General features: G+C 42.4%; 1 protein-coding gene across 1 annotated transcript in view; it reads left to right on the top strand.

Annotated features, from left to right (window-relative positions):
- The window catches only part of ZDHHC17 (zDHHC palmitoyltransferase 17), a 520,726-nt gene that overhangs the window by 281,896 nt on the left and 218,292 nt on the right, over nucleotides 1-20,538 (top strand). The window contains exon 12 of the mRNA XM_086919563.1: nucleotides 17,323-17,385. Coding sequence (XP_086775689.1) covers nucleotides 17,323-17,385 — 63 coding nt within the window. The remainder of the gene's footprint in view (nucleotides 1-17,322; nucleotides 17,386-20,538) is intronic.

Raw genomic sequence — 20,538 nt, forward strand, 5'->3', positions numbered from 1 at the left:
CCAGAATCAACATTTGGTAAGACTCATCACTGGGACAACAATCCTTGTGGCCCCAGCATATTGACTCCAGTGATACCGCATGCGAGGATAACTTGGCTCGGCATGAGGGGCTTTTTTTAGGCCCGGTTACAAAGCCACAAACAGAAGATGATCTACTATAAAGTTACCCCCTGACCGCCCAGGAACCCCTGACGTCCTACCTCGACTTAAGCTTCTTTTTCTGCTATTTTTCCAACATTAGTGGCTCTCCAGGAACACCCCAGTTTTATTTACTGGCTCATAGAGCAAAGTTTTGAGCATGCTGCCCTTGGATGCAGGCTCTGGTTTTGGTTACAGTTTTGTTTGTTACCTGTGGTTTTTATTCCTATTGCCCAAGACACCAGTGATACCCTTCTTGTGGGCCAGAATTGACACATGGATTCCCGGCCCTCCCCTTTCCTTTACAAACATATGTAACATTGATGTCTATCCCAGGTTGCCAATCTTCAGCACATGCTTTGGTCTTACCCCAGCATAGCGCGTTTTTGGCGCACAATACATACTTCATTAGCCACTTTGACAGAACTTACCTAGTTAAATTCTTGCGAAGCTACTGCTTTAGGTATTTTCTACCGACAAAAAAATCACATGGTTTGGGTGCGCCTCTCCAACCTCTCCCTCTTGCTAGCCATTCAGTTACTAACCATGCACTGGAGAGCCCAACACCCCCCAGCTCTCTCCCAATGGTGCAAGGTACTGCTTAGATGGGGTGATGCCGAAAGTGCTGCACTGCATTGGGAGGAGGTATGTTGTGTACGCCGGTGACCTATAGCTGCTTTCTGTGATACAATGCTTATTCAGTACAAGGGAGTGGCTCAAGAGAGGAAATCTGATCCCCTCCCCAACACCCTCCCACCCACCCCCACCGCACCAATCTTAAAGGCCACAGTTCCCTGGCTACACTCCGCCTCCATCATAATATTCAAAGCATTATTACATTATCGCTTGTGCTTTCCCTGGTTTCTTTTTCCAAGTTCTGCAACCCATCCCCATTTTTTATTGGTTCCCTCTCCTCTTTCTATGACATGCAGGGAGGCAATTTTTACACAGCAGCGTGTGGCCAGAGGACTCAGACATTTTACATAATTTTGAGCCACTGCAATTTACTACTAGCCTATTGTTTGTGCAGATATTGAACATTGATTTCTTTCATGCGCTCAAATTTTACTCGATCTCAAATTGCTACATATTTTTGTTCTTATCCACTTACAAATGTTAATGTCTATAAAAGAATGGCCTCCATTTCCTGCTACAATTGCTAATGTCTAAAGTTGATAAAACTGAATAAAAATTGTTTAATCATGAAGATTTGTTTGACGCTCATATCATCTGGGGAGTTCCTGGTGCCTAAGAAGATGGGGGATGGGAGGCTCATCCTGACTGGGTTCAAGTGAAAAGCCAGTTTTTCAGTTGCTTGCAAAAATTCTAGGAGGGAGGTGGAAGATCTAATGTGTAACAGGAGGTCATTCCAGGCTTTAGGAGCTAGGTGAGGAAAGGTGCAACATCGGCAGGACGTTTGTGATGTGAAGGTGTCTGTTCGGGTGTATAAGGTGATGCTGGTGTTCAGGGATTTGGGGCCTTGATTGTGTAGTACTCTGTGAGGGTGTAGAGTTTAGAGACACCATGTTTGTGTATGGGGAGCCAGTGGAGGTCTCTGAGGTGTTTGGATATGAGAGAGCTGAGTGGGAAATTGTGAGTCATGCACTGCGTTTTGAATGACCTAGAGTCTTTTGGGGAGTTTTGTGGTGATTTTAACATAGAGACAGTTTCTGTAGTCCAGTCGGTTGGTGATCAGAGCTTGATTGATGGATCTTCAGGTGTTTAGTGGGAGCCATCTTAAAACCTTCCTCAGGCGTTTTAGGGTATAGATGGGAGCGACCGTGTTGACCTGGCTAGACATTAACCTGTACTTGTCGATCACCATCTCTAGGTTTCTTGCAGAGTTTGTCGGGGGGGATGTTTGATCCAAGTTCTGAGCACCATCAGGCAGAGCACCAGAGGGCGGGTCTTTTACATAAAGGGCACTTCCATCTTGTTGGAGTTGAGTTACAGGGATTTGGTCCTCATCCAGTTTGCGACTTCTGACATGCATTTGGTGAACTTCATTTGGAGGTGTTGTCGAAAAACGGAGCTGATGAGCAGAGTGTCGTCTGCATATGATATGTTAGGTCCTGGGATCGGACGATGTCGGTAAGGGGGGCTGTTGAGACGTTGAAGGGCGTCTGGCTGAGCAAGGAGACTTGAAGGTCTCCACAGATCAGGTTGGAGGCAAATGACGATGATGGGGCCGGGCTTTTGGATTGGGTGGGTAACTGGAGGAAGGAGCTGATCTTGCAGAGGGTGGACTCATGTTTTCCGGTGTCATGGATGAGATGGGAGATGGTATTGAAAGTAGCTGAGAGGTCGAGTAAGATGAATGCTTCTCTATCTTCTTTCTTCTTGATTAGGCATCAGTGGAAGCAATGAGGGCTGTCTAGGTGTTCTAGTTTGGTCAAACTCCTGACTTAGCAGGGCCCAGGAGGTGGTTGACATTGATGTGGTCAACAAGTCGCTTGTTGATGTTTTTTTCCAGGTCATTTGACGGATGTGGGACGAGGTAGATAGGTCTGGGGTTCATTAGTGTTTTTGTGGCTGCTGGGATTTTTTTCCAGGAGAAGTAGACACATTGCATGTTTTCCTCAGTCTGGGAAGGTGGATGTGGTGGGAGAGTTGTTGAGATTGGTGTGAGAGTGCTGCAAATAAGGTGGAGTCCTTTGACAGTGTAGTGCAGGCATGGGTCCGAGGGAGCTCCTGAGTGGATGGAGCGTTTCGTGGTGGAGGTTTCCCTGTGGGTGATAATTGGCCAGCATTTCAGGGTAGTTTCTTGGATGTCCTAGTTATGGAGGACAGCCAGTGCAGAAAGACAGTTGTTTGCAAGGTTGTTATATGTGGGGGTGATTTTGGTGCTGAAATAGTGGGAGAACAGGAGCAGAGTTCCTCTGATGGAGTGATGGTCATGGAGCTGGCAGCGAGGGATGTGAAATACTTCAGTGGCAAAGATTTATTTTGCATTGTTGGAGCGGTTTTCAACTTGTTCAGCGATTGTGACTTGCTTTGTAATTCATAAGTCATTGGTGATAGATCCAGACAGCTTCTTTGTCTGTGTCTCTGTCAAAGGCGTTGCTGAGGTGTCCTCAGTGGCATTCCAATTATATGCAGAGGTGTTTGGCCATTCAGTGGTTGCCAATGTACCACCTTGCCTGTGCCTTGTTTTGTACTGTGAGGAAGGATCTGAGTGGTGGCAAGATTCCTGCACAGGAGGTAGTACAAGACAAAGCAGGCAAGCTCCAGAGGTTTGTGAGCATTGAGGTAGGAGTTCTGAGGTCCAGATTTTCTCCGAGTCCTTATTCCAGTTGCATCGGGATTTTTGGTGAGTGTTTTTCCGTGTTGGTTGGGTAGTTGAACTGAAGCAGATGAGGGCTTCGTCAGTCAAGGTGAGGGTGTTTGGTTTACCTCTAGTGAGGTCTTCAAAATTTAGGAAGACCGGGTTGAGGAGGTGTGCGCTTGCGTGGGGGTGTTTTTTTTTTTGGGTGAGTCCCATTAGCTCAAATCTTCATGGAGTTGGTGGTGTTGGGTAGTGTTCTTGCAGAGAAGGATGAAGGAGCTGGAGTTGAGCACCAGCAGAACAACGACTTCTGCAAGGATGTTCAAAAAGTTGCCAGTGGGTAAGGGAGGTTGATAGAATAGGGCTCTTCTTAGAGTGACATTGCTGGAGGTCCTGATCTTGAAGGCTATGTGCTTGAGGTGGTCGCTGGACTTGACCGATGTGATGGCACAGATGTTTTCCTTGTATATGATAGCTATTCCTTCTCCGGGTTTTCAGGTTCGGCGTGGTCTTGAAGTCTTGTAGATGGGAGGAATGCACATTTAGTGCTGGCAGGGGAGGCAAGGATGCACTGCGGGATGGGCGTTGTGTTCATGGCATTGAAAGCTTCAGCATAGTGGATTCTTGGGCTGTGGTGGGTAGTTGTTGGACCAGCGGTCACAGTGTGGATGTGTGCAGATGGGCTTGCCTTTGGCATGCCATCATGAGGAATACAAAAGACACACAGATGATGGACCGAATGCAGAGGAAATCAAACATTCTCCCCCAGTCAATCGATCTGGGTTAAATCAAAGCAACAAACGATGGATTTAGGCCCAGATCTCTGTACTGGAGTGAATGTATGACATTGTTCTGCATTCTTTCCATCAGGTGTTCTTTTTGCGTTATGAGCAATACAGCTTCAACCTTTTCTGTGCCCTCAGTCTATTGCAGAAAACCTCTTCTTGGTCTTTTGCCACTGATTGCCTAATTTCATGGTTTCTATTGCCGTTGTTTGCATGCCATCAGCCAGGGAATAATCCCCGAAAATATTCACCCATCATGAGCACAGAAAGCACCTTAAAAAGGTGAAGTGCTCTTCTTAGTTAGGGAAAGTGTCCTGCTTCTGGGGTCTTTCAAAATCTTGATGCATCTTCCTGATGCAGGACTACTCCATTGTTGGACAAGATTCAGATGTTAAAAAATATGGCACCAGGATTTCTTCATGTATAATCCCATCCATTAGAGGTCTAGGCCTTCTGACTGATTGTGCTGTATTTGTTCAGGAGGTTTCTGGCACTCTGGGCACCCCAAAAGAGAAGTCTGATTATGTGGACTTGGATAGTCCAGCAGCTCTGACCCAGACATCTCTCAATTCTGAGTCTCCATGGGTTGACGTCCAGGTGCTGAAAAAGAAGTCAAACCTACAAATGTGCCAGGTTGGTTAGAACCTCTTTCTGCACCAACATAGATGTGGTCCACAGAACTGACCATGACCCGCCCTGAAATCCCTTGACATTAGGAAATGAATTGTGTGGAGTGAACTCAAACGAAGACAAAATTCAGGGCCTTGGTCCCAGCACTTTCCACTGGCTCAAATGATTCCCCCAGTTGAGGAGGTATTTGACTCAGATTCCATGGCCCACCAGCCAATGACTATTGCTGCACAAAGTATAATAAATTGAAGGCTTATAACCTACTTGCCCACTTTAATACTAATGCTGACTTGTATCCAGACCGAAAAAAAATTGAGTTACCGGGAAAGATATCTTGCATCTCTGCCCATGCTTCAGAGAAAGTTTTTCACTTGCTAGTTTGAAAAGTGGTGTGGAAATAGTTTTTAGAAGAATATCTTAAGGGGCAGGTTTTACAAAATCCAAATATGACTAAAGGCATTACTTACCTTGTTATTCTGAGGAAAGGTGAAAATGATAGCAAGTTTCTTCGTATGCTCAAGTGTTGGATGCAGACATTTGAAATAGCTGCAATTTAGTGGATTACAGAGGGCTGAATCGCCCACGGTATCAATTTTTCTTAACATTTGACTCTGCTTAAGGCACTAGCTCATACAGTGGAACCACAATTGCCTGTCCCAGCATGACAACAATTCTAACCTTTCCAATTGTACAAACATCATCAAACAGCGGTGAGGTAAGATTCCGCCTTCATCTCTGGGCAGGACCAGAGATGAAGGCGGTCAATAACAACCATGAAAGTTATCTAGGTACTTCAACAAAGTACTCCAGATGCAGATTAGCTGCCCTTTAAAGCATTGTGGGGAGATAGACCTAAAAAGAATGAATCCCCAAGTGCTTTTAAAAAATTGTGACCCTTGTATGATCGCTTTGAGGTCTTCTGGAAGGATATTTCAACAGAAGGTGCTGTTTAGAAGCACAAGTTGCAGAGGGCTCAACTGTTGGACAAGGTGGTTGGATTTCTTATGGACTACATTTTATCTGATTCAGCTGGTTGCTGTGATTAGAATACTTAAAATAAGGTAGAAATCATTGCATCAGTATTGAAAATGTGGACAGAGGGGGCCCTTTAAACCCCCTCCACCTTTAGCTCTTGCCTAAACGTTTCCATTTCATAGGCCAATGTACGTGTGCAAGAATAAACTAAGGAGGCAAAGTATTTTGATGACCAAGCAAGACAATAACCTCCCTTCCTGTACTTCAATGTAAAAAAAAGACCTACAGCATTTTTGACATGCTGTTTGACCACCTTTATTATCATCAGATTCTTCATAGAAGCACCATATATCAAATCTGTGAAGTATTTTAGAAACGGGTGCTCAAGATCCGTAATGTGCTAACAGTATGAACTGCCCCTTAACCTTCCATAGAATTAATGTGCTTATTCCCATAACCAAACATGCACCTGTACAAGAGACTGTATTTGAGTAATAGGGGTTCTGTTACCTCCAAACAGATCCACCATTTGTGTGGTGTACTATTCAGCCTACTTGACCTGTTCACGTTTAAAGTTCTGCTTGTAGTTGTGTCTTGTAAAGTGATATTCTTTGTCAGGGGCTTACCGGCAACTCCTTAGTGAAGAGAATTGCTCAGCATGCCCCCTACTTCATTCTAGTTGGGGCACATTTTTGCAATTTTTGTCATGCCCATGAACGCTCTGTTCTCTCTTACTGAAGGTCTGAGGGTTTTCTGGGCCAGCGAAATTCCTTTGTTTCCTTGGGTATTCGTGTTCATGCCATGATTTCCTTGGTTGATGTAGTCCACTGCTACTGTGCCACAACCACCTTCTGTTTGGGAGTCTCAGGAACCTTGTGAGAGGTGTCTTTTGAGCCGACTAATGGGCCATACTCATTGGTTGCATACAACTACCATAGTTACAAGGAATAACCTATTACAGAATACAGTGTCTCTAAAGAAATGGCTAGCACTCAGTTGTTACCATAGAATTTAAGCACATTGCAAGTCTCAGGCAGAGGCTGTTTGAAACCAGCAGGAATCAGTTGGCTAAGTACTAGGCGAACCAGGTGAAACAGCTTGTGTGTGACTTGGTTCAAGTTGTGTCAGGATTGGGTCAACCGTTCCCAGCAGAAAGGCACACTTAGCTTTAAAATCACAAAGTTTTTCTTCTGAATATCCAATAAATCACAATAATGTTCTCCAAAAAGTCTTCTCCAAAACGTGTAAGTGTTGGTTCATGTCTTTACTTATGATTCACAACAATGATTTTTATGATTCAAAATCCTTCATTGTATTAATCCTAATATACACAGTGATCATCTAATAACCGAATGCATTTCGGGTCATCTCAGACACTTCATCAGGGGTTTCTTAATACAGTCTGAAAATGAAAGAGAAAATCTCAATTCAGGCCTCAGTAGCCAATAAGATGATATATTGATAAGTGATGGGTTAAAAAGATACCAGATGTCATAGTGAACCGCCAACTATGCGTATGGTGACTGTGATGTTTAGTATGATAAAGTTATTTCAACCATAAAAAACATGCCCGCTCATCCATGCAAATTGCGCAACTACTCAAAAGAATATGAGCCCAAACGGTTCCAACCAATGTGTATAAAGTAAAACCTGCAATTAGTATGCTCTTTGTGCTTAAAACATGCTCTGGGAAATCTAAAAAATAAAGCCTAAAAGATTCTAAACAGCTTTTAGTATGCTATTGAAACCGAAGCATGCTCCGTGAACTCATGCGATTAATAACGGGCCTGTTACGTGAACGCAACGCAAACTCTACTGCTTTCAAACCATATACCGCGAATAAATAATTAATAACGTGCGCGTTCTGTGGTCTTATCCCAAAGTGACTGGCCGGCATGCAAGCAAGCTTACCCGAATTGTGTAAATTCATCGTGTTCCGGCCATGGAACTGTGAACGTTCTCTTCAGGACAGTTAAGTAAACGAATATGTTACGTGGCTTATGACCAAACGTACTCTTAAAGTGAAAATGACAATATAAAGAAGACGTGGCTTACAACCTACGTGCTGTGTGCTCTTAAAGTAAAAGTGACAGCGCGCAATAAAGAGATCGCGAATGCCTGATTAAACAAAACTGAAAGGTTAACAAAACTGTACAGTTGACTAAACTAGAAAAGCCTAACCCTTCATCTAAACTGAAAAGTCTCACTTAAATACAAAACCCAATAACATAAAGCATTACATCACTACGTCATCATTAAAGTCAGTTCAAACAAGTATAAGCCTAAAAAATACAAGAATACCTATAAAGAAAATTGCATTTAAAGAAAACAAATAAATTCTAGTCTGTCATTCATCCCATGTGGTTGCAAGGCATTAAGTTTTTTTTTTATCCAAAAAATTCAGATCTTGCAAGTTGTTTCTGATGATCAATATCCAGGCGAATTTTTAAGGGCTCCAAATATGGTAAAGCGCAATTGTGCTATATTGTGCCCCACCTGTTGCTAGTGCATTGCCACTGTAGATTTCACATTGAGTTCTTATGTTGCTTTTATGCTCCGATATCCGTATTCTGATCTTTCGCTTAGTTCTCCCCACTTATACCTTTCCGCACAGGCATTTCAAGACATATACAACATTACAAGTGTCACACGTACTAGAATGTTGTAAAATAATTGTGAAACCTTTTGTCGGTGAGTAAACTGATTCCGAATGATAACATTGTTACAATGTACACAGTTCGCACACCTTTGAATTCCTTTACGGGTGCTGATATCTGTTTTCTTCTGGCTAGTTAATGTTTTAAGATTTCTAGATCGTTGAAAGGCGAATTTTGTTTTTTTGTTCAAATATGTTTTGGAAATCTGGTTCCGTTTGAATCATGGCCCAATGTTTCATAATTATAGATTTAATTTGATGAGATTTGATTGAATGTTTTAATACACAAATCGTGGAACTGTCCTTGGTGGATTAAGTCTTCTGTAACAACTGTCTGTCCAATGTTAACACTGGGTTGATGGATTTCTCTATAATGTCTTCTGGATATCCGCATTGTTTAAATTTAATTGCAAAACCATGTATTATATCCAGTGCTTTTGTCTTATGTTATTCGTTTCAGCCTGATAAATTTAGAGTATCGTAGATGACGCTTAAGTGACTTTTGATGAAAGCTTTTGTAATGTAAACAATTGTTTCCGTCAGTTTTCTTAGTGTACACATGTGTTTTGATTGTGTGAATCAATCTGTACTAAAACATCAAGAAATGCAATTTTGTGCTTTATCAATGTGAAATGTAAATTTTATATGATCATGGGACAGTTTCGACTCTGAGATGTTATCTTGTAGCAATTGTACATCACCTTTCCAAATTATGAAAATGTTGTCAATGTATCAAATTCAAACAAGCTTTATTTGGTATATAATAATATATCCATAAAAGCATTCTATAAAAAAAATCAGTTCATCATAAAAACAGCAATATTCTAGTTATTTTCCAATATGTACCCTCCTGCGAACATTTTTACCCTAATAAATTTGCTTGAAACACATTTTCCACATTAATATAAATACACCATATCAATCATTATTTACATATCGTCATGCAAAAATACGTACAATAATTTTTCTTAAAAAGATATACAGTCTATTCTATTTCATAATTCAAAGATTCCAGATATGGAAGTTCCTTCCTTCGCTTAATGGCCAATTGAGTAAAAACAATGACCGCATTACATATTGACACGTTTTCCAGAAGGCAAATTTGATTGAAAGCGGTTTTGTAGGAATACAATCTATTAGCCGTAAAATGTGGGCTTAAAATTGATTTCCTAAAATCCCTATAAAAGTTGCAAAACAATTAGAAGTGCAGAATACTTTGAGTAGACTTACCATCACAAGAGCGCTTTGGTAAGGTTGCGCTCTACCTACCCATCTTAGGAAATGCTGTCTGGTAGTGGAGCGTGTCAGTGTATCTTTTGTAAGCTATCAGATGCTCTTGCCACGATTCTTTTTCCAGTATGTGCTCAAGTTCAAATATTGACATTAAAAATTTCACTTAGGATGGTGCCCCTGCAAAACCCACGGATGTTCCATTACATTGAGCATAAAAGTTCTCTTTCCATTAAAAATTGCTATGGAATAGCGCAAAATGCAATAATTCCAAAAGAAAATTGTTGCTGGCTCCAATGGTTTCTTGTTTTAAAAGAGCTGCAACGGAAATTTAGGTTTTGATTCAAGAGGCTAGACAATTCAGTCCTCATGTATCCACCACTACACAATTGTTAAAATAACTGGAGTTTTTAAGTAGGAAAGAAATTAATCAGAGACTACACACCACAACTTTAATACAGTATTTATCATAAAGGCAAAATAAATTGGTTCAAGTTGTGCAATGACTTAATGCCCTGGGAGGATGTTTTTCTTTTTAATCCATTGTATTCCCTCTTTTTACCTATGTATCATTTGTTTACTCTATAATGATTATGCATAGAGCATTTAAACTAATGGGAAATTCAAACTCTTCATTATTCAACTCCCACACAGTTGGCTCAGCATCGGAACCTTTCTGTTTATTACCCCGAATATGGTTTGTTTGACTTTTGGTGTATGAGAATAGGATATGAGAACTAAAGAGTAGTCTTTCTTTGATCTAAATATTTTTGTTATATTGCTGATACTGACAGCTTTGATACCCGTTTTCAGGTCATCTACCAGACAGCACAAGCTTTCCAGTTGCTAAAGAGCTATTGTGAACTTAGAGCCCACCCCTTGCTTACCATTGGTTGGCGTTATTGTCACTCATTAGTGTGCTTCTTATTCAATGGCTTGTATTGCTAAGTTCTTTTATATGTATGTGTATAGCGTCACCACACCTGGTGTATCGACTTATTAGATGTCTAAGGGGTGGTTGGGAAAGTTGAAAATCAGAAGAGCCAGGTTTTCAGCTGATTTTGAAAGGATATAAAGTACTCTGTTAGCTGCATGTCTAGTGGTAGGTTGTCCTAATGGTGTGCTGCATTTTGAATAGTCTGGAATTTCCTCAAAAGATACTTCTGGGTGCCCACCCACAGGGCGTTTTAAAAATGTAAATAGCTGGTCAGCATTTGCGTGACTGTTTTGCTCGTCCCAATTTGGAGAAATTGCGGAGCATCCGAAAGATGCCATAGCATTAGGCAGAAGCAGAAGTCACCTGATATTTCATAGACCAGTTTTTGTCCAGTATGACCCCGATGTGGGAAATGGGGTTCCTAACTCTTTAGATCACCGTTGCTTTGATCAGAGTTTGGCAGCTTTACAGAATAAGATAACCTCAGTTATGTCTCTATTCAGCTTTAGGCAATTCTTCTCATCTCATCCTATATTTCAGCAATGCATATGATTGGCTGTGTGTCATCAGCATATGACACTTTGTCAAAGCCAAGAGATCTGATACTATCAACCAGTGGGGGTCATGTAAATATTAAGATTTGTGCTCAGGGAATAGAGGGACTGCATGTCATTTTTAGGAGTTGTAAGTTAACAATAGAAGTCAGGCCATGTGAACTCTGCTGCAGAGAAATGTTTGGAGCCAGTTCAAGGCATCCATTTGTTTGCCCATGTTGTGCAGATTGTTTAAGTAGAGTGGTGTGTAGCACAGTGTTGAATGCTGCAGAGAAATCAAGTAGGATTGCGGCTGCCGGATTGCCCTTGTCCAAAGTATATCAAATTCTAAACCCCAACGTCAAGTGCTGTGTGGCTTCTCTGAAACCTGACCGAGATGGATATAGCAAGTGATTTGCTTCCAAGTAACTGGTCATTGATTCGATTTTTAATCACCTTCGCTGGGTACGCCTGGAGGGACATAAATCTGCAAATTTGCCAGATTAAGGGGTTTCTGAGGAGGATTTTTTTCAAGCAAAGGCAGGATGTAGGCTTGCTTCCAAGCAACTGGAAGTTCTGTCATGGACCGGGAAATATTGAATAGTGTAGTAGGAGTGTTCTTTAAGGTCTGCATGAGAGGAAAAGATGAAGTTGGGGCAAGGTTCGTCAGGAGAGCTCGATTTGAAAAATTGAATGGCTTTAACCACTAAGATGAAATTTAACAGGATTAATGTAAAATTTCCTAGCTATCATGAAGGAAAGTTTCAATTCTATTAAGGACGTGGAGGTGAGAATTATGCTTAACTCTTCCTTTATTTTACCGCTCAGCAGCCTCAACAACTGAGTCAAAACAAAAGACTACAATCCCATGAGTGTTTGCATTGAACCAGAACAAACAAACAATCAATCAGGGGTTTGGAAAGCGCTCTACGCACCCGCGAGGGTCTCAAGGCGCTGGGGGTGGGGGGACGGCTCTGGATCAGTAGAAGAGCCAGGTCTTGAGGTCCTTCCAGGACGTTTGCAGGGTCAGAGAGCGTCTGATGTGCACAGGGAGGTCGTTCCAGGTCTTGGTCGCTATGTAGGAGAAAGTTCTCCCGCCGGTTCTGTTCCTGCGGTTGCGGGAGACCTCTGCCAGGGCGTGGTCGGTGGAGCGGAGGTTCCTCTTGGGTACGTGGAAGGATACTTTCTTGTTGAGGTATTTGGGTCCGATTTTGTTGAGGGATTTGTAGGCTTGGGTGAGAAGTTTGAAGGTGACCCTCTTCTCGATGGGGAGCCAGTGGAGGCCCCGTAGGTGTTGGGTCATGTGCTCCTGGCGTCGTGTTCCGAGGACCAGTCTGGCTGTGGCATTCTAGATAGTCTGGAGCCTGTGCAGAAGAGACTTGTTGGTTTCCGGTGTAGAGGGCGTTGCCGTATTCCAGTCTGCTGGTGATTAGTGCGTGGGTGACGGTCTTTCTGCAGTCTGGGGGGGACCACTTGAACGTCTTATGGAGGGTGCAGAGGCAACTGAAGCTAGTGGAGGCGACTGCGTTAATCTGGCGGTTCATGGAGAGGGAGGAGTGGAGGATAATGCTGAGGTTCCGGGCGTGGTCGGTAGGGGTGGGTTGGCTCCTGAGGGCAGAGGGCCACCAGGTGCTGTTCTAGGCAGAGGTGCAGGGTCCGAGAAGGAGGACCTCTGTCTTTTCTGAGTTTACCTCAGTCTTTTCTGCCATAGAGATAGGTCCATATAAACAGTAGCAAGGAACTGCACTTCTCTTTCTTTGGGCGAACAAGGTTATCCTGTTTTCCGATCAGTAATCTTGCTTCTGGTCTGACCCTGCGAAGGCAAAGAGATCGCATCAGAACACCGGCGAACCAGCCAAATGTACAATCACAAGGAACAGCAAGTTTCAATGTACATCATGGACAGTGAAATCGGTTATCATGGCAAACATCTGAAAACAAAAGCATCTTGTTCGATTTAAAAAAAGAAAAATGCAATCATAGAAATATTTATCCAACAGATACTGGAGAAAGTACACAGGGAGGGTACAAGGAGGCAAAGTGCAATGGGAGGGAATAATCCTCGCCTCCGCGTCCTTTATAGAATTGAAACTTTCCTTCACGATAGCTAGGAAATTTTACATTCTATGTCGGAGGCTCGGATTATGCTAGTTCAAAGCTGATCTACCACTAGCGACGCCATGCCTTAGATAGACTTGAAATATAACGCCTTAAAAACAGAGTTCGAGGACCAATTTGCTGCCTTGAGGATGTCCTCTAAACGACCACCTAGTACAAAGGCTTTGGACGCCATGGCACCCCTCACAGAATGCCCCCCGAAGGTGGAGGTGTCTATTCCAGCTTCCTGCAGTACCCATCGCACCCAGCGTGCAATTGTGGCAGACTAGACTGATTTGAAAGGTTTCATTAACAGAAAATGTTGTGAGGTCCCAGGGAGGCAATACTCTTCCGTCAGTGTTTCATAAGCCTTGAGGCATTGAACCATGCACAATTTGGGATGACTGGGGAAGGACGGATAATGTACGACCCTAGTATTGAACTTTGTCCTTTGGCCAATTGTAAAAGACATGCCCTCCGGCTTGAAAACACGAGAAGATACCTCTAGCGCTCGCCCATCTGATACTCGTTTGCAGGAGATCAGACAAAAAAGCATAGCCAACTTCCCTATCAGTTGCTTCCGCGAAAGATATCGATAACAGGACTGGAATAGTTGGAGGACAGTATTTGCATCTCATAAGGAGGCATACTTCAGGCGTGGAGGAAAAGACAGTTGAATACCTCTCATCAATCTAAAAGCAGTGGGTGTTCACCCACCGGGATCTCATGCAGAGGCGCATGACCTGCCGAAATAGCAGAGCGGCTGGCATTAATTGAACGGTAAGTCAAGCCCTTCTCAGCCAGCTCCGACAAGTAGTTCACCACGTGAATGACCCACACCCCCACGGAATAGTAACCCCGTAACTTGACCATGGACTCCAAATAACCCTTTCTGATAAGGAAGGGTAGCCCTCCGAAAGGCCAGGGATTTCCCAACGACCCCTTTAATATTCCATACCATGAGGGCCTTGAACCAGAGGGTGCATTTCGCGGTTCGAGCTCGTCAGCAGAAGAGGAGTCTGGGGTAGTTGGATTGGAAAATCCATAGAAAGTTCCAGGAGAACTGGAAATCGGACTTGCGCTCTCCAAAGCGGTGTCACCAGGATCACCTCCGCTTTCTGACGTCTGATTAGAGCCGTGAGCCTGGGAATCATGAAGAAGGGGAAAAGGCGTACCCCCGAAAAAGAGTCCAGTCCTGGAGAAATGTCAGTCGCCTCCGCGAGAGGGTCCGGCCTCCAACTGAAAAAAACGTGGTAGTTGGTGATTAATGCGCAACGCAAAGAGATCCACTTGACACGGACCCCAATGATCCATGAGTTCATGAAATACCTGGGGGTCCAACTACTAGACACTGTAATTTGCAGGTGCCTGGAGTGCCAGTCTGCTGGTTGGTTGAGACTCCCTGGGAGATATTCCACGTGACGGACCGATTGTGCCGGAGACAGTAGTTCAAAAAGTAATTGGCCAGATCAACCAGAACCTTGGACCTTGTGCCCCCTCAGGTGATTGATATACTGCACCGCGAAGACATTGTCCATCTTTAAGAGAATAGCACAGGATGCCTTTTTGGCTGCTAGGCTCCGGATCGCAAAAGAGCCCGCCAGGGGCTCCAAACAATTGATATGGAGAGACTGTTTGTATTTGGATCACTGACAGCCCTGATGTAAATGTTGCGTTTTCAAGCGTTGCAGCTCCCTATAGTGAAGAGGTCTGGGGAAGATCGCCTGGATCGAGGCCAACAAGCTGACGAGCCAAGCCTAATGTCTCAGGGAGAAGGTACCCTTTGCTAAGGTCCAGCGCAGCTCCCTGCGAATCATGCAAATCTTTGGCTGGGGTAATTGCAGGCATTGGTGCACGGTTTCGACGTCTAACCCCAGAAAGGTCAAGCATTGTGTGAGAATGAAGACCAACTTCAGGTCGTTCAAGATAAATCAGACATCCTGGAGAAGGGATTGAGTCATTCGCAGTTGAGAGAGCAACACCGATTCGTTCTGGTGCATCAGGAGGATGTCGTTGTCGAGATAGACTGAGGCGTACGGCTCGTGTCCTGAGCCATTCCATAACCGGTCTCAGCAACTTGGTGAAGCACCAAGGAGCGGATGACCGGCCGGACGGAAGACAAGTAAATTCGTAGAACCGATTCCTTCATTGAAACTGCAGAAATAGTCTGTGTAGAGGAAAAATCAGCACGGTCAGGTAGGCATCCTTCAGGTCAAGCCTTACCATCCAGTCGCCTGGTAAAAGAACGTCCCTGAGAAGGTGGATCCCTTTCATTTTGAAATGGCAGTAAACCACCCACTGATTGGAGCCTCATAGATTGATCACTGGCCTGAAACCCTTTCCTTTTTCTTTTCGACCAAAAAGATTGCTGATGAAACCCCAGGGATGAGGGGAGGCATGAACGATGGCTCCTTTTTGGATGAGTTCCACCACCTCCCTGTTGACCAACTGAGATGCTTCTCGCGAAAAAACCAAAGGGTGAGGGCAAGACCTTTAACGCGGTGTGCTGTGGACCTCTGTGAAACCCAGAGACCGTCGGAAGAACCCACGTGTCTTGTGTAATCTCTGTCCACTTGTGAAGAAACCCCTGTAGCCTTCCCTCCCACCTCTGGTAGGAAAAAGGGGTAAGCCTTACCTGTGACAATTCCTGGTGCCTTGTTAGCTCCTTGGAAGCCGCATTTCCCACCACCGCTCTTGACGCAGCCTCTCGAGGGGTAGAAGCCTCGGAACTGCTTCTGGTCCTGCCATTGCAAGGAGCGTTTAGTCTTGAGCCTGTGGGGGTTAAGATTTGGACGTGGGACCGGAGGAGTGCCCCCTACCTCTTCTGGCCCCTGCAAAAATTTGCTGGCTGAACACCTTACTAACGGATGTTGAACCTTGTCATGGGAGGAGAAAGTGTTTACAAAGCCCCAAAGTTCTTTACCGAATGGCTCTCCGAAGAGGCCTCCGTTCGCCACATGGCCAGCCTCCATAGTAGCCAGTTCACTGGGTTCAATTTTGATGAGCAGAGAACGTCTGTGTATGAGTACATGATTTTTTGTTTTCTGTAGTGATTGTATTTTTTTGCCATTACTGAGACATATTTTAGCAACGTGGATAATAATCTGTGGCCGGTTTTTCTACGTCCCCTCTTTGTTCTTATAATACCTCGCGTTTTTGTTTGTGTTAATATTAACATCTATATAACATGGTCCAAGTTGGAGGTAGGTTTTTATAACCACTTTTATTTTCATCTTGTTTAAAATCTGATCTCCTTGAAAAGGGAATTCTCTCTTTTTTGTGCTACACAGATCCGTCACTTTTGTAAAGTATTAGGGTACCTCCCTTATTTTGTTTGAACTAGAAAATAAGATTCCATTGTTGCTATGTCTTAGAAGTTAATATTTGGGCATTCAAAAACCTCTAGTGATGCTGAAGATCTAATTAATACCTACATTAATTCATTTTAAGCATTACTGGAAGCGTTTGAAAGTGCAGTTGCCTTTTTTATGAGATTTGTTTGAAGTGGTGACATTATTTAATAACTTTAATCATTTGAGAAAAAAGAGCAAAATGGGAACATCAAGTTATCCTAACATTGTGTGCATGATGTCTATTTGAGTAAATAATGCCCATGCAAAATTTGGTAACTGGGCGCAAGTATTTACCATACAGGTTCAAATGTGCATTATAGCTTGCATGTTTTGCGTATTTCATATACCCGTTTAGGCAACAAATGATATGCTGTCAAGATGCAAATTGCCTAGTTTATACCACTGCATCAACACTTTTGTTTATTGTCCTTAAGTTTGATTTTCTTGGCTATATTATACATATGTTTTATATGCAATCTTAGATCTGATCCTGTATGTACATGCTTCTCACAGTGATTGTTTTGCATATTATTTCTTCTATTTTTAGGAAAAAAAAGTTCCCTAAATCCAACAGCTGTTCAGAAATATGCTAATTCTTCATTTAAACACAATAAAGCCTTATATTTTCATCTTGTGTAACTAATTGCAACATAGTTTCCTGTTATCAAATCATTCCATCAGACAGTGAGGCAAAATATATATTATTTTTCTTTCTATTCACAGACAATAGTTGAACTTGCAGAAACAGGGAGTCTGGACCTTAGTATTTTCTGTAGTACTTGCTTGGTGAGTATGTCATACTGTTATGTCATGCTGTCCGATGCATTGATAGTATAACTTAAAATATTTTTTTTTTAAATAACTTTTATTGTTATTTGTTCATCAGAGTAATTGAGACATCATAATTTGGCCCATTAACAAAAAAGACATTTGTAGCATATTCTCCATCTTATCCGTATGTTATGAGTTGAAACAAGCCTTTTCAATCCACCCCCCCCCCCCCTGCCTTCGCTCTATCTGAGTGGTCCAGCAATGGCTCCCTTTGATGCCTGTAGCCTATGCTCGGAGCAGAACTGGTCCAAATGTGTTTGAAGCGTATAACCGATCGGAACTTGCAAAAACCCTCTATGCCGGTGCTTTGCAACAACATTGTTATTGGAACATTTTAGAAGACACTGATAACTTACTTTTAAGGGTATCTGATGTCAGTAAGCAGTGACTTTGAACTGTATTTGGTAAGTGAAAGAAGTAATTCCATTCCACAGGGAGTGTAATGCGGTAAATGTTGACAGGACAGAGGGCGATGAGTGTTCAGCTGCAACAGCAGGTGATGATACTATGCAAGGAACTCCTGGGTATGTGCTAATAAGAGATAATAAGAGGCAACAAATCTGTGTATATCTGCATCTTGGGCGAAAAAATTATTTGAAGGCATAGTACTGTGGGCTTTGAACATGAGGACGTTATTTGTGAAAAGCATTGGGATGCTACGTTTATTTAATTGCAGTTTTCTGGTGCACGAAGAAGACCCAATGGGTTGTCACAGCACTTTACTATAGAGTAAAGTTTCCATCTTTGTACAAGCATCTTACTAAGGAAGAGTTACAGAATGGGTAAGCAAAGATCTTATTCTGATCGAAGGAATAAATAGCTACATAACAATTTAAGGTAATATCTCCACTTTGATGTCAGTGAAACCGGTTCTTTACAAAGTTCCATGATGTTAACATTACTATTTTTTATCATTGGAATTAAAGCAAGCCTACCCGTTTCATGGCCACCAGCTCTTGCAGAGTTTTGGGCTGGATCTTACTCTCGGGTAGAAAAGCGATAGTTCCAGACTTGAACACTCTTACTATTTTAACTCAATTTTTAAGTCAGTTTTGTTTTGCATTTGATAAATTAATGTATTGGTATTAACCAAATCTACATTACAAGGACATTATTGTACTTGTGGTTCATGCTTTGTACAAGACATTACAAATAGTATTGTGTGAAGACCATACCATTTTTCCTAACTCCATCAGGGAAACCAGTAGTTGGACAAACTAACAAAAAATGAAACTTCGTTGCATTATCCCTGACATCAGCAGAGGTGTACATCAAAATTTAATGAGTGAAATGTAAACATTTATCCCAAACTGATGTGAATCCAAGGAAACCTATCCAAGTTTTGTGAATGCTTGCGGTATCAGTCTGTTTTAAGGAGCTGAAAATGGTAGGCGGTATATCTTTAAGGGGAAAGCTAGTATTGCTTCTAGGTTGGAGGGGCAAGAAGCAATTGCGAATAAAATATAATCATAGTGCTCTAAAGCTGTTGATGACTGGAGAAGATGGCGCTGACGGTGATGATGCTTGGGACATAAGTATTTAAGCCACAAAAGAGCTGCTCCTAGCGGAAAAAAAACAAAACAAAAGTGAGCTAAGTGTAAATGTTCCTTAATTTAAAATATTGGCATCTTACAAAAAGTGTAAGACTGGTCTCACACACCACCTGGTGTCATGCTTCATCATTGACCAGTCCTCGCCCTCCAAAAACTCGGTTTGATGGAGGGCGGGCATGCACCTGACGACAGGGATATAAGTATAACAATGTCAATAGTTTTAAAAAGGTTGAGGGAAATAGTGTTTCTTTCATAAGATCACCTTGAACAAGGAGATGGTAAAGGCAGGGTACGAGGTGCTGCCTGTGTTTAATTTAAGGTGGAACTAGATAGTCAAAAAAATCGAGAGACTAAAGAAGGGGCTGTGTTCTAAAATTAGTACAATGTTCTGAGAGGGTTTGCACCAGTGGTGATTTTGCCACCAAAGGTGTAAAGATTCATTTGCTTTTGTTCGTGGATTTTGGAGAGGCCCACCACACCCTCATCCCCCATTTTTCACACCACAGCGCCTATCCCTATTTCTTTCTGATTTCATTACCTCCTACTGTCTCCTGCCTCCTCAAGGATCTGGTACCTCATCAATTGATAGCCGATTAAACAACAACAGCGTATAGCTCTATTTTCTCGCTGTTTTCCTAACTAGAATGCCAAGAACTAGATTGTTATTTGGAAAATTATTACCATTTCAGTTGTTCCCTGCATATGTGTTATAAATGGAGAATGGTCACATGTTTTATGTGATCAGAAAGTTTATAAAACCTCTTCACTTTTCTTATCTATTTCTGCTGTATTAAAGAAATGCTTTATAAAAAAAAGATCAACAAGTCAATGTGAGTGGATATCCAAACACTGTTAGTCAGATGTTGGCTACTCCGAGAGAATGCAGCTTTTGTTGGAATTAATCTGTCATCAACATATCACAAGGTAAGGCACAATTCTCAAGCATAGGTAATTAACATAATATGACACCAGTATAGGCATTCAAATTTTGTCGAATGACGTTTGGGTTAGCTTCAGATGTGCCGGTTTTGAAAAGACAGATGCATCCCAATTTTTTTTTTTAACTGGGGTCTGTCATTTTACAGGTTCATGTTGTGATGTTAGAGGATAATGAGGCGTTTGATGTATTAAAAGTGGTACGAGGCAGTTAGAGGTAGCTGTACTGAAATTCAAGAAAGAAACATGTCAGCTCAGGTGTTGTGAGTGTCTTAAGTACAAAGGTTATCTTAGTGTAGGCTCTACTTAGAACCTCAAACCAACAGAGAACAGTTAAAGGAATTGCAATGTGAGTGTTTGCTTGACAGTGAATGTACATTAGAATGTTTTGGATTGACCAGCCAGAGTTGGCGCTTTACACTGCAAGAGGAAAGACCTGAATAGCTTTTAAATCACATCCTCTAAAAAAGTTTCTCCCTCCTCAGTTTGGGCCTCTCTTTAATATACTTGAGACTACGTACAGAAAACAGAAATATGAAACTAGCCACACTTAGTTATCATTACTGTAATCACCTTCTGGGTGAATGCTTACAAATTTGACCGAATGTTTCATAACGCA

Source organism: Lissotriton vulgaris, chromosome 1_1, assembly GCF_964263255.1.
Source record: "Lissotriton vulgaris chromosome 1_1, aLisVul1.2, whole genome shotgun sequence".
In the NCBI taxonomy this organism is placed as follows: Eukaryota; Metazoa; Chordata; class Amphibia; order Caudata; family Salamandridae; genus Lissotriton; species Lissotriton vulgaris.